General features: G+C 39.6%; 1 protein-coding gene across 1 annotated transcript in view; it reads left to right on the top strand.

Moving 5' to 3' along the window:
* LOC136855345 (L-fucose kinase-like) overlaps positions 1-14,511 on the top strand; it is a 111,099-nt gene that overhangs the window by 85,935 nt on the left and 10,653 nt on the right. The window contains 2 exon segments of the mRNA XM_067132258.1: positions 11,903-12,085; positions 12,277-12,512. Coding sequence (XP_066988359.1) covers positions 11,903-12,085; positions 12,277-12,512 — 419 coding nt within the window.

The following is a 14,511-nucleotide window of genomic DNA, read 5'->3' as shown; positions in this document are numbered from 1 at the left end:
TGGCTGTAGCCAAAAAGCTTGACCAGAAAAGGGTCTTCTTAGTGAGATCCTTCCATGAAGCCTTGTCGAGAGGTTCAAACCTATTCGAGGGTTAAAAATTTTAAGACTACGTCCAAGTTCCAAGAGGGGTCGGGTTGTCCTTCCTCTAACTGTCTCAAAGGACCTTATGAGATCCGTGAGGTCCTTGTCTCCGACACGTCAATGTTTCTGTGACGGAAGACAGGAAGCAAGCATGCTACGGTATTTGATGGTGATACTGCTAGGTTTCCTTGGGTTTTCAAATGCAGAAGAAAATCTGCCAGTTGAGTTAGAGAGGTACTGGAAGAGGAAATGTTGTTTTTCCTGCACCATTCCTGAAAACGCCCCACTTTGATTGGTACACCTTGGAGTGTGGGCGTTCCCTCGCTCTCGCGATGGCTCTTGCAGCTTCCCTTGAAAAACCCTTCGCTCTTGCCAGTTTTTCGATAGTCGAAAAGGCAGTTAGGTTGAGAGCGAGAGATTTTGATGGTATCTCTCTATATGTGGGCTGTCTGAGCAGATCGTTCGACAAGGTAACGATCTGGGGTGTCTACTAGCCACTCCATCACCTCCCGTGATCCATGGTCTCATGGGCCAAAAATGGAGCTATCAGGGTCATGCGGGCGTCGTTCGACTCTCTGAACTTCTTCATGACTCTGTCTAGGATCTTGAATGGAGGAAAAGCGTACATGTCTAGTCCTCCCAATTCATGAGGAAGGCGTCCGCCACTGCTTCCCTGGTCTGGGACTGGAGAGCAGTAGACTGGTAAACCTCTTCGTTCTCTGTGTCGCAAAGAGGGTCTATTGACGGTTCTCCCCACAGATTCCAAAGCCTGTTGCACACATCGTGATGTAGGTCCATTCTGTCGTGAGAACCTGTCTTCCTCTGCTGAGAAGATCCGGCTCTGACGTTCTTCTCTCCCTCTATGAAGCAGGTGATCAGAGTTAGTTGTTCGTTTCTGCCCACAGCAGGAGATCTTTGGCTGCCTCGTAAAGGGAAAACTAAGGTGCAAGCCACCCTGTTTCCTGATGTAGGCCAACGCTTGGGTGTTGTCTGCGTTGACCTGTACAATCTTGTTCTGACCTTCTCCTGAAAGTGGACTAGTGCAAGATGAATGGCCATCAGTTCCTGACATTTATATGCCATTTCTCTGCATTACAAACTGTGGGGATCAAGAGCAGCCTTGGGAAGCCGGTTCTTGCATCCAACACACATTCTAACAACAGGGTCAGCCATCTTGAAAAGCAAGTACAAAGAACAATTGTAACAGTCAGAAACCGAACAGATAGGCTAACAATGAGAAACGAAAATCCAGGAAGATCCAAAATCAGCGAAAGCCATCAACAAAAACCAAACAAGTAATGGGTACTCACCAATTGTAGTAAAGCAAAACTAAAGTAGAGCGAATTTCCAACGTGTTGATAGAACGACGGCAGGGAATTTCTGAGGACAATTGGGAATGATTCTAATTACCTCGGTAGAGGGCGCCAGGTATGGCCACCTGACCATCTATCGGCGATTGCCGCGAATTTTGAATTTCTGCCGTGCGCGCGATTTTAATCGGCGGATAAAGCTATATATATGTAACTACCAGGAAGTTAGATATTCTAACAGACCTAATTGTTGGCACAAATTCATTGTAACTCTGTAGATCCTCCAGACACTTTGCTTATGACTGGCTCTGATTAGCCATCATTCAGGTACATCGAAATCCAGATTCTTTTAGATGTAACTAGTGAGCTACGTTCGATGCCACTGAGGAGAAAAACGTAAGGAGCCGTATTAGTCCAAAACAAAGTGTTCTGAACTGATAAGTTGTCCTGAGATGCACAAACCTCAGATATTTTCTGTAGTTCGGGTGAATTGGTACGTGAAAATACGCGTCCTGTAGGTCTATTGAAACCATCCAGTCTTCCTGTTTGGTGCCTGCTAGGACTGACGCAGATGTCTCCATGGCAAACTTGACTTTGCTTACGTACTTGTTCAGTGGACTTACGTCCAGAACTGGTCTCCAACCCCCGAGCTCTTGGGTACCAGAAAGTCTGTTGTAAAACCTCTGACGAGAGGCAAGTGTCCTTTACCCTTCTATTGCTGCTTTGATAGCATCTGTCACTTTGTTCTGAAGAGCTGCTGCTTTGCTCCCGAGTAAGTAGCTGTCAACTCCAACGGCCTCTAGAAAGAGGGGGCTTCCTTTAGAAGGGAATCTTGTATCCTTCCTTCAAAACTTCGACTGTCCATACCGTCCGCTTCCCTTGGCTCCACTTCTCTTGCCAAAAGTGATAACCTGGCTCCCACTTGTGTCTGGAGGTTGTTGTGATCATTTCTGGATTTGGGTTGTTGCTTGGGGTTCTTACGAAGTTGTCCTCCAGCAGCCATTCTCTCTGACTTCCTCGAAAGGGCTCTCCCACTAAAAAGGGGCTGGACGCCAGAGGAGGAGCCTTGTCCCTTCCTACTAAAAAGTTTGCCGGAAGAACTTTCCTAGCAGTCCTTGTGATCAGATCTATGCTGATTGCCATGCCAAGGGCTGCTGATAAGTCCTTAACCAGCCCTGAAGGGAAGAGCTGTTTAGATAAGGAGCATACAACAGTTCAGGATTTCTGAGCCAAAGTCACTCCAGACGACACGAACGAACACACAACATAGCTCGTTTCTGATAACACCTGCCGTGAAAAAGGGCAGAAAAGTTCGACCACCCGCCCTCACAGCTTTATCGAGACAGGCACAAGGTGCATTTGGCGTGTCATTCTTCTGATCTGACACCTCTTGCAAGAGCTAAAAGAGTCCAGTCCATCAAGCTGAAGACTCTCAATAGCCCTGAAGACGCCTTTCAGCAAAATGATCCAACTCCAAGTGAACCACAGAACCTTGGCTTTAGTCATGGCTGTTCTCCGTGAAGAGTCAACGAGTCTGGAGAAGTCCCCTTGGGAGGAGGCAGGAACTCCCAAACCGAGAGCTTCCCCAGTCTCGTACCACACGCTGGATCTAGAAGCCAATCTTGTCGGGGGAAAGGAAAAAGCTGCCTTTCCTGTTCCTTCTTCTTCAAAATCCAATCATCCAGTGTCGAAAGGCCTTCTTCACTGATTTGGCCAACACTGTCTTTTGAATGAGGAAGACTTCTGGGGTCTACCCATCAAATATTGGGAGAGGACTGATGGCACGGGGCCTGATGAAAATCATTAGAAATAAGTCCGCAAAAGAGGCGAAGTCTTTCAGATCAGCGCATGAAGAGTTTCTTGAGTTTCTTCCGAGATTTCTTCAAGGATCCGCTTATTTCCATGTCGAACGCAGAGGGGAAACGTGGTGAATCGCGGTTGCCGGCGCAAGGCCACGCATGCCGCCCAACTTGCTGGGCAGGAGCTACGATCCTGTTCCCTCCCCCCGCCACCGTAGCGGCTTGGTTGCGGGAAGCCGCCTATGAGCGCTGCAACTTGCCGCGAGTTTGGCGCCTGCTGGTTAACGCCAGCGCCTGTTGTTCTGATTTGCCTCATCTCTTTCTTGGGTCTGTTGACGTCCTTAGATTCCTTCTGTGTGTTTCTTCTCTAGTCTCTGCGATTTGTAAGAGTCAAAAGAGACGCAAGGGACTGCTGGACTTCGACAAGAACTTTACTTGAGGTGCCGCTGCTGCTGGGAACAACTGGAGATGGCACTGCACTAGGCTTCCCCAACTCGAGACTCTAGCTGGATCTTTGATGAAGAGGTGGTGACGCAGCCATGCACATCCCATTCTGGGGGAGGGGAGAAGTGTGAACTGAAGTCATGTATAATGCCTTTCTTCCTCCGACTAGCCATGCCTTACGCCTCTGTTTAGGGGCAAGAGAAACGCCGCTTCTTCCGATAGAATCTCTCTGGAGAGCCCATTTGCTGCAAGAGGGTTGTTGAGCGGAAGGGGACCTGGGCGCTCTTGATAGGTTCAGACTCTTGTGACCGACGCCAACTAATGCTCGGGTCTGCGTCATCCGAGGAAGACGCACACGCCCTCATCTCGCCTTTTCCGCGCGGTAGGGGAGCGCTCCTGATGCGCGTCAACAGGATCGCCGAGGGGACGTCCGCCGTTGTTCAACGCCTCTCACCTCCCTTAGCCTGTCGACGCCTTTCTCCCAGGGTTGGGGGAGCATGGAAGAGGTCTAGGCCAGGAGCCGTGACAGACACGAACGGACGCACCCTCCACTGCACTAACACTGTCACCGAACTTTTAACTGCAAACTATGCACCGGCTCCCCCCATCACTTCCCTATCCGAAGAAAAGTGGATTGTATAGAAACTCCTATGGCTGAAATAGCAGCCATTATATCCTTAAAGACGGATTACTTACTCCCACTGCAGGAGGATCGGTACTAAAGCCTTAGGTTAGGATCAGAATATTAGTATCAGACAAGTAAGTTGACTGACTATCAGAAGACCTAGCTGAAAGGACACTGGAAGATCTAGCCTCTCTAATTTGTCCTTTCCAATCGCTCACATAGCGATCATACTCTCCACTCTTCTCGGACAAACTTTCACACTCCTTGCATCTATCATCATGCACACACATGATCTCTGCATTTACAACTGTGTGGGATCAAGAGCAGCCTTGGAAAGTCGGCTCTGCATCCCCAACACACATTCTAACAACAGGGCTGAAGATCTTGAAAGCAAGTACAAAGAACAATTGTAACAGTCAGAAATCGAACAGATAGGCTACAATAATGAGAAATGAAAATCCAGGGAAGATCCAAAATCAGCGGGGTAAAGCCATCAAATAAAAACCAAACAAGTAATGGGTACTTCACCAATTGTAGTAAAAGCAAACCAAAGTAGAGCGAATTTCCAACGGTTGATAGAACGACGGGCAGGAATTTCTGGAGGACAATTGGGAATGGTTCTAGTTACCTGGTGAGGGCGCCAGGTATGGCCACCTGATCATCTATCAAGATTGCCGCGACTTTGAATTTCTGCCAGGCGCCGCTGACGAATCGCGGATAAAGCCATATATATGTAACTACCAGGGAAGTTAGATATTTAAAAACTGTTTTTTTAACGAAATACAAAACATTGTTTTATCTGTTTTACTAATGAAGCTCTTGGAAAATTAAAATGTCTCACCAGTTCCAAAGTTAACCATAAGGAAAGTGGAAGAGAAAGAATTGCTGAAGTTTAATAATTAGTAGAGTTACTTAGTGCAATTTTCCAAGAGGATTAAACAAATGGTGATACAGACAACGAACAGGAGAATTGCATTTCTTTGACCTGTTAAGCATCACTTATGTGAGACATCCCCGCTCTTGTATCATCACATTTTCTAGCTTGCAGAGCGGATATTTGGTCTACGCTAGGTTTTATACAATTTACATTGCCTTTTTTACATTGATAATGTTTTTTTGTGTAAACATATCAGGATAATAAATATGTAGGGTAAGAAAAGACAAAAAAATTTATTTTGCATTTTTGTTTCCTAAAGGTTACTTGCATGAAACATAAAAGGAAAAAAATTATATTATATGATATTCCCTGAAACATGGAGCCAGAAGAGCAGTGAATAGTTTAATTTTACATTTGTGCCATACCATTCTAGTGCACGTGAATTTCAAGGCAAACTTTCTATATATTCATCTAGAAACTGGTTGGCAAATCTGTTGACTTTTTACAATGTACTCCATGACTTTGTCATCAAAAAAAAACTTTTGAAAAAACTCTACATGGTCTTCCCTATCCTGAACAACGAACTTCACACCTTTGGGTGAACAAAAAGTAAAGGGACTCGTCTCCTTACTGGTTACTACCCAGTCTCTGGGCAATGCAATATTCGAGTCTAAATCATGGTTCTCTTCAGAATCAGATAAATCTTCTTCACTGTCTGTGTTGGAGGCTTTTGAGCTGCTACTCTGGTTCGCTTAGTCATCATCAGTCTTCTCATCGAGTAGTGATAATATCTCTTCAGACAAAAGTTTTTTATTTTGCTTTGGAGTACTCATTATGTGGGATAAATGGGATCAAAACAAAATAATAAATTTTTGTCAGTGAATGTCTGAAGCCTACTGGGGCTCTGGGCCTGGGAGATGAGAAGTAGATCTCCTCTGTCAGACTGTCTTTTCGTTACAAAGAAAAGTTGCCATTACCACTAATTTGGCTCATACTGTTGCCAGATGATGTTCCTACAAATTGTATAATAGTAAAGTGTATTTCTGAGCTTGATCAGTGCAGTACCAGCCTTGAAAGAAGGATGACCGTTACTTCATCGAAAGCAGTGTGACATGAGAGGCGAGCTGTGTTGTTGGTGACACTTAAAAGGTTAATGGTTTCTTGTTAAGTCTATCTGACTGGCCATTGAAAATCCAAGAGGGTCACCTTTTTTTTTTGAGATGGCTGTCCTATTGACCTTAAATTTAATTTTCTTATAGAAGTCAATAAGTGGCAGTTTAAATGATCAGTGTCAATACATATGCTTTCAAAGATGTAATAATATTCTTAGTAAAAAATAACAAAAATAACCTGCTAAAAACTTATTCATTAGCAGCACTTTTCCTGTGATGTTACGACTTGCACTTGAATCGTCGGGTTCTTTTCAAACTTACTTAGTAAAACAATTCTGCACCAACAATTGGAAACAGGGTAGAAGTATAAAGAAAGAAAGCTCACACAACAGTATAATTTGGTCATTTACAATATATACAGGACATGAAAAAAGGGCTTTTGCATTCCTTCGACGTACACTGTAGTACTAAGTAAATAAAACCAAGTAGGCAAAGATAGGAGAAATGTTGTGCAAGATAGGACTGTAAAATATGTATAATTAATTTGTGTATTATCCTTCAATGCAGGGGTGTTGATGCTGACATGTGGATGTCACAGATGGTTTCATTCAAGGTAGAAGAGCCAATCCTGTAATGTCAGACTTCAGAGCTTTTAGCTGCTACTTAGGCTAGGTCACTCTGTTTCTCTCTTGGACTTGACATGCCAAAAGTCTGAAGGAGGCTCTCATATGCTTCTCTCTGTCCTTTGTCCTCAGTCCTCCTGTCTGTCATTTTATCTGCCTTTCTTCTCTCCAGCTCTCACTCTGTCCTCTCTAGGGCAATCCTGTGGGAACTTATACCAGTAAATGGAGCAGGGTCGGCGATGACACTTGATGACCATTGTTTCTTCATTTGTAGATTCTTTCAATTTCTGCTTCTTTATTGGCTCATCAAACACTGTTCATCAGAACACACCAGACTGGAAGCTAATGCTAATTTTGCAGCAAAATCTTGCATCATAAGGTGTGGATTTTTCTAGTGTTTGCCTTTGGTGACCAAGTGGGGCTACAAAGGGATGAAATATGGCAATGACAGGCACTGTTGGATCCAGGGCAACACTGGACTGGACATCCACACGTGCTGATTAAAAAGGACATTTTTTTAATAGCATCCTTCCTCAGGTGCATAAGTCACTACCAGTGACATGTCCCACCCCTCCCCCTCAAAAAGAAAATTAGTTTAATTTTGCTGAGTTTTTTGTCTGGCACTGCAACAGAAAATGGTGCTGGGGGAACTGTAAAGGAAATGATAATCTCATAACGTATGCTTTGTCATAATACTTAGGAGGTTTGGCAGCCCGTTTAACCTTCCGTTTTCTGTTTGACAAATTTAAAATTGAAACATACTGAGTCTGAAAATTTAAAAACAAAGTGTTTTAACTTTATGTTTTTACTTTGTAAGGGTTACACTTAGTTCATCCCAAAATGTAGATAATGTAGTTGTGTTGTGCATTGTCATAAGGTTTTCTGAAGATGTGCTCAGTGACTTATATTGTCTGAATTTTGCTAACTAACTACCTAGTTGCTATACAGTGAACCCCCCGTATTCGCAGGGGATGCATCCCACATCCCTCACTGGAAAGATGTTCAAATCCGCAAATGCTTAAAACCCCTCTAAAAACAATTAGAACTGCCCATTTTGATAGCTTAAACCAAGAAAAACCCTGTAAAAATGCTTATACCTGAGTATTTTAATAGTTTTATCACAAAAAGTGCATTTATTCATGAAAATTATATGAAAAGACAGTAATTAGTGAATATTTCTCAGTGAAAAATACCGCGAATGGGCGAATTTTCCGCGAACGATGGCTAGATATGTTCTACAGAGAAACCCGCAAACGCGTGAGTCCACGGACCATGAGAACGCGAATACGGGGGGTTTACTGTATACAGTTCCCATTTTTTTTTGTTCCTGTAGCATATCTAATTAGTATTAGCAGTAAACGTGTGTAAAAGTATGTTCAGTAACTCCTCCCCCATTTTTACGTGGTAATAGGTTCCAGAACCTGCTGCGGAAATACAAAAATCCCCTCTAAAAATGCTTATAACTGGCTTATATAATTGCCAAATACCTTGTACCCCTCAAACTAAAATGCTTATAACTGCCTATTTTAACATTTCACTGCTCATTTTGACAGTTCAAACAAAAACATACCTTAAATTATCATACTAAAACAATTTAATGTCATTTCAAACAAAAATACTCCCCAAATCATCATCCTGAAACACCCAAAGTAATCTTACATTACAGTACTCTCCCACTACTGTTACTCTTAATTAGGCTATATACACCCTTAAAATGCTTATAACTGCCTATTTTAACAGTTCATTGCTAAACTTGGCAGTTCAGACAAAAATATACCTGACTATCATCCCAGACCACCCTAATACATGTATTTCAAAGTCATGTTGCAAAATTAAGTTCAAGCCTACATCTGTTACTCCTACATATCCTCTGTCATTCAGATATGCAAGTTTTCTTTGGGCCTATATAACTTTGCGCATTGTTCTACTCATATTGTATGTAATGCACTTGGCGTATATGTTACGTATATTTTCCTGTGTTGTAAGTATTTTTGTGATTACGTACAAATACATTTATGCTAAAAATTATTTACTACAGTAAGTTGTTATTAATCTTTGAAATGATATTTTTAATATCATTTCAAAGTCATTTTAAACATTCTATCCATAAAAATATATTTGTACGAGAGAGAGAGAGAGAGAGAGAGAGAGAGAGAGAGAGAGAGAGAGAGAGAGAGAGAGAGATAAGATGTAATAATATACTGTAATTGAAAATTTATGCATTTACTGGCAGTCCCTGGTTATCGGTGGGGTTCCGTTCTGATGGCGTGACGATGACGAAAAATCACAGATAACCGAAAATTGGTGATTTTTGGCACTTGTTGGCACAGAAAATTCCCGAAAATCATGATTTTCAGTGATTGGCGCCTCTGTTAGGTATGCATCGGCGTCAATACCCAATTATCAGTACCGATAAGCGGAAATCAGTGATTTTTGGCGCCAAAAATTGCCGATTTTCATTGCTAGACAAGTCCTGTGAAACTGGATTGCCGATAACCAGGGACTGCCTATATAGTAAAATGTTTAATTTTAAACAAACAAATACGTGTTCCCAACCTTTCCTAACTCTCTCAATTAAGAGGGGAGGTTGGACCTGTCATATATGTCAAATATCTGACTGCGACCCTGCGGTCAGACATTTGACATACAGTAAACCCCCAGTATTTGTGGGGGATGCATACCACACCCTGCAAATAGCTAAAATCCGCGAATACTTAAAACCCTTCTAAAAAACACTTAGAACAGCCTATTTTGATAATTCAAACACACAAAAAAAACTAAAAATGCTTATACAGGTATTATCCCACTTACGATGGGGTTACGTTCCAAAATCCCATCATTTGTTGGAAAAAAAAGTATCTCGAATATAGCTTAGCCTACGCAAGGGCATTCAGTACCATGTATACATATATGGTAGCCTAGCAACACTATAAAGTATACTCTATAACATGTTCGGTATAGTAATGATTAATATCGGCTAATTCTGGAGGTTCATGCAGATTGACTTATGGTAATTGAATACAAAGAGAAATTGAATGACAAACAAGAATTAGCTTAGCCTACACCTTGGTATATTGTATACATATATGGTAGCCTAGCCTACATAATACAGTACTCTGTTTTCACATATTAATATCGTAGTGGTCTGGTTAAACTAAGGTATACTTAATTTAGACAACCATCAATATAACGAATATGCATCTTTTCCACGGATCTTTTAAAATCTTATGCTTTACTTCACTGTATCCAATAATATTGTATATTATAATGCTTTTGTATTATAAATTGTGATCATAGCCTAGCGATCAATGTTTTGGTTTGGAAATCAGTTACGCTGCAAGTTTATTTCACCGTATTTAACTCAGTTCAGAGTGCTTTTCTCTCTTCTGGTTAGTGTAAATGAATCTCTAGATACTTTATTTATATGGGACAAGGTTATATTTCATTATACAAAGTGTTTTTATGTCGAAATATAACTCAAATACGTCTCATTGTGAAATTAATTTAGCTACTTTTTTTGTTAACAGATGAAGTTGTGTGTTTGGGGGCATGTTTGTTTTGTGTAAAAAAAAGTCAAGATTCCGTTCACTGTATTCACTTGATTTCATCATAATACAAGCTTTACCTATTTATCTTTTATTGGTGTGGAAACAGTAGTAATGTGTGTTCTTTCATGCCCAGTAGTTTTGATTAAAACTTTCTCTCCAATTTTATTTATGGTCAAGTTTCATCCATGTTGCCGATCCACGATAATTTATAGTCACTAGCAGCTTGAACATTGTTTTCTCAGCTTCAGCTACAACTTGCAGCTTAAATTTAGCAGTATTTTTCCATACCGAATAAGGGTATAATGTAAAAATATATCAGTCCTCTTCTGCTTATTGTCATTTGTAACACACCCACAGTAATTGTCTACTACTGTACGATAGTTGAAATATAAGCAAAACAGCTGTTGTTATCCAATTCGGTTACAAGCAAAACAACAGTTTCTTGTTTGGTTGTTTATGGCGGTATGCATTTACGCAAGAGTATAATGTTATTAACAATACTTTTATCATTCTCTTTTACTTTTTTAACTGGAAGATGGAGGAGAAGAAGTTGGTCCATTGTAATTTGGTTTCTCTCACCCACGCAAAATTTAAAAATATCTTATAAACATTATTGTTGTAAATAATTTTTTTAAGTTTACAATTAAACATAATTTACTATAGAAATGCATAAATTTTTCAATTACAGTATATTATTAGTATTATTATTATTATTATTATTAATAATAATATTTGAAAATTAGTACTTATTATTGGGTAAATAATTTATTTATCATACAGACATGGTTAGTCCTCACCATCTCCCATAAATTGAAAAAAAAAAATCTTGTGCCGTCTCTCTCTTACTCTTCTTAGTATACATATATTTTAATGAAAAAATACAGTAATAAGTGAATACACAGTGTTATGAATGAGTGATAATTTTAGAGATACGGACCAAGGAAAAATCCGCAAATTAGTGAAATTTCCGGGACAAGTGAATGATGTGTTCCAGAAAAATCAGCAACAAAATGAAATGTGGAAATGTGAAACATGTAAAAACGGGGGCCACTGTAGTATTAGATTAGATTGTAGGTTAACCACTGAGAGTGTTAATGTAAATCTTCAAGATTGCTTTATTTTTTAATGTGATGAGAAGACTTGTGGCTTCATAAACCATGACTCTGTTTTGTTCTTTTGACTGAAAGCTTTTGAATATACTTCAGTAACCTTTATGCCAACTTTGAATTTCATGTGTATTTTTTCTTATATTCACTAATGATTGCAGTAATAATAGCTCCAATTTTGTTATTATAACTTTATTGAACTTGGCTTTTACTATGGTGTTCACTGTGAATACTGTTAAACATTTGAAAGAACATATTTTTTGATGTGGTCCTTTCATTGCTTTGAAAAAAAAATTGCCCATATTGTTTTTCCTAAGCATTGCAGGAAATGCTTAACTCTTAATTTTAAAGCATCATCACTGTCTCTTGAATTGCAGGTTGAAACGGCACAGAAGAATGTAAAGATTCCTTGGGAACTGTCGGAATTAAAACAGAAAATGGAAATGGGAGAATGGGTGGAAGCTCATTGCCCTGCAAGACTTGATCTTGCAGGTGGTTGGAGCGACACTCCCCCAGTCTGCTATGAACAAGGTGGAGCTGTGTTAAATGTTGCAGTCAAGGTAAACACACAAGCACCATGCTTTCATAGTTTCTGGTCATGTTTAGTTAAGGAACTCTTTGCAATGCTATAATCAAGTTGTGAGGAAAAAAGTTTCAATTAAATCTTATTGATATCATAATGTTACCCATCGAATTCTTAATCAAGATAATTATTTTTACTTGTTGTAATATGTACTGTGGTTCGATACAGGTTAATGGACAGAAACCAATAGGTGCTCGAGTGAGATTTGTGCCAGAGTTTCACATAATTTGTACACTTCGGGATTGGTCTGGTGGGGACTTAGTTTTAACGTGGACTGAACTTGAACAACTTTGTGACTATGACAATCCAGTTGCTCAGGGAGCTCTGGTAAAAGCTGTTTTGGTTTACTGCCATGTTTTAGATTTATCAAGCAACGATTCCTTGGCTTCTCAGTTAGAGAAAAGGTAAGAAAAATACTTCATGAAAACAGGGGATTTAAGGTTAATCCAAGAGTGGTTTCAGGCTACGAAACAAACAAATGTTGTATATACATTTAGAATCTTCAGTTTTATGCAAGAACTTCATTCCTGGTATGTTTAGATGTGCATGACAAGCTTTACTTTTCCTTTACCATGAACTATATGCAGTCTGTTCTATCTGCTGTTACATTGTTAGGTTCATGCTCTGACTCTTTATGTTTTATTTGTAAGTAGCTGTAGAACTCTCTAATCTTAATGTTATGGCATCTTGGCTGGGCCTTACTTAAAGCAGTCAGTCTTTCCTGCCAAAACAATGGGCCTTTTTCCTGGGCAATACCATCACAGGGGAAGAAATGCAAACCCTACCTTTCTGTCAAAACATAATGAGGTTATTATTTTTTCTCTTGCATAGTTCTCTCAAAACTGTTTTCTGTTTCAGTTTCGAGAAGTAGAAGGCTTCTTTAATTGTCTCTTGTGTTCATGAACCATTGGCAAAGTATACATTAATTTCATACATAAGTTGGGGTTTGAAGAATTTTTTTATAAGACATTAGGGAAATTTTGTTGATTTTTGTTTATGTTGAATGACATGTTAAGTACGATTTTCTTAGAAGTTTAAAGCATTCTGTTTATTCGAGACATTTCCAAATTGTGTGAGTTGACTAGAATTTTATATTTTAACTTTTGCATAACGTTTTAATTGAGTATTAAAGCCACAGGCCTTTGCATAACGTTTTAATCAAGTATTAAAGCCACAGGCCTTTGCATAACGTTTTAATCAAGTATTAAAGCCACAGGCCTTCTGTCATAGACCCTCCTTTCACATGTACGATACTTCCCAGTTTCTTGATCGGAAACAATGAGGGAGGCCAGATGTGTTTACGTTTTTTATGCTTGTATAAGTTGTGACTATAGTAAATAATGACAGGTTATAAATGTAATAGGTTATGTGGGAAAGAGCGCAAAAGGTATGTAAACTATTTTAGTCTTTCCATAATTTAATACATCAGAGGGTCATTTAGGACTAGATAATATATGAAGCAGTTCAGTAATTAGGTTATTAGCATCAGTTGGCATTATGTAAGTTTTAATTTTTGTAAAGGTTATTCTGTCATTAAACTATTGTGGGCAACTTGGATGGTAATTAGTGTTGTGTTGTGTACTTAAAACTGCCTCCTTATTGCACTTACTTGCATTTGACAAGTCAAAGAAGTTCTCTTCAACATTAGTTTGTAATTTGATCCACGGATCATTAATGAGACAGTTCAGTAATGGGGTTTTTGTACAATTTATCTGTTAAAATGTAAACAGTACTGTGTGATATTGAAGGAGGTCTGTGCAAGCAAAGTTGAATGTGTAAGGGAACTTTAAAACTGACCAAAACTTCTGTCAATAAGGATTTGTCAGAAGCTATCAAACATGTATAGAACATAGTACTGCATAATGGAAAAACATGGGTGTGAAATAATATTTACAGCCAAAAGTTGGCTGAAAGACATTGTGAAAGGGAAAACGAGCTTCGAAAAGGCACATAACTAGTGAGATATACCCAAGGACATTTTTTGCTTTGCATCAACTTAGTGAATAAAATGGCAGCTTCCATTGTCAGTCATATTGGTGTTACAGAAATTTCTCCAGAATTTAGCATGCAGCATCGTTAATCATATGGAGATCTGTGGGCTTGCTTCGTTGACAGAGAATGAAATATGTAGTCAGAGTGTTAAGGTGGCAGTAATTAAGTGATTTGTTTTGTTATCAGGTTTAACTATGCTAAGGTGGCAGTTTACCAACTTAGATTATTGGTTTTATTGATGCTTGTCTTTTTTTTTTTGGAGCAACATGAGTTTTTTGACATTTGCAAATGTATTCAAAATACATGCAGTCCCTGGTTATCGGTGGGGGTTCCGTTCTGACAGCGTGACGATAAGCGAAAATTGCAGATAACTGAAAATCAGCGATTTTTGGTTATTGGCACCTCTGTTAG

This window comes from Macrobrachium rosenbergii, chromosome 31, assembly GCF_040412425.1.
Source record: "Macrobrachium rosenbergii isolate ZJJX-2024 chromosome 31, ASM4041242v1, whole genome shotgun sequence".
Lineage (NCBI taxonomy): Eukaryota > Metazoa > Arthropoda > Malacostraca > Decapoda > Palaemonidae > Macrobrachium > Macrobrachium rosenbergii.
This window is presented reverse-complemented; position numbering and strand designations above follow the sequence as displayed.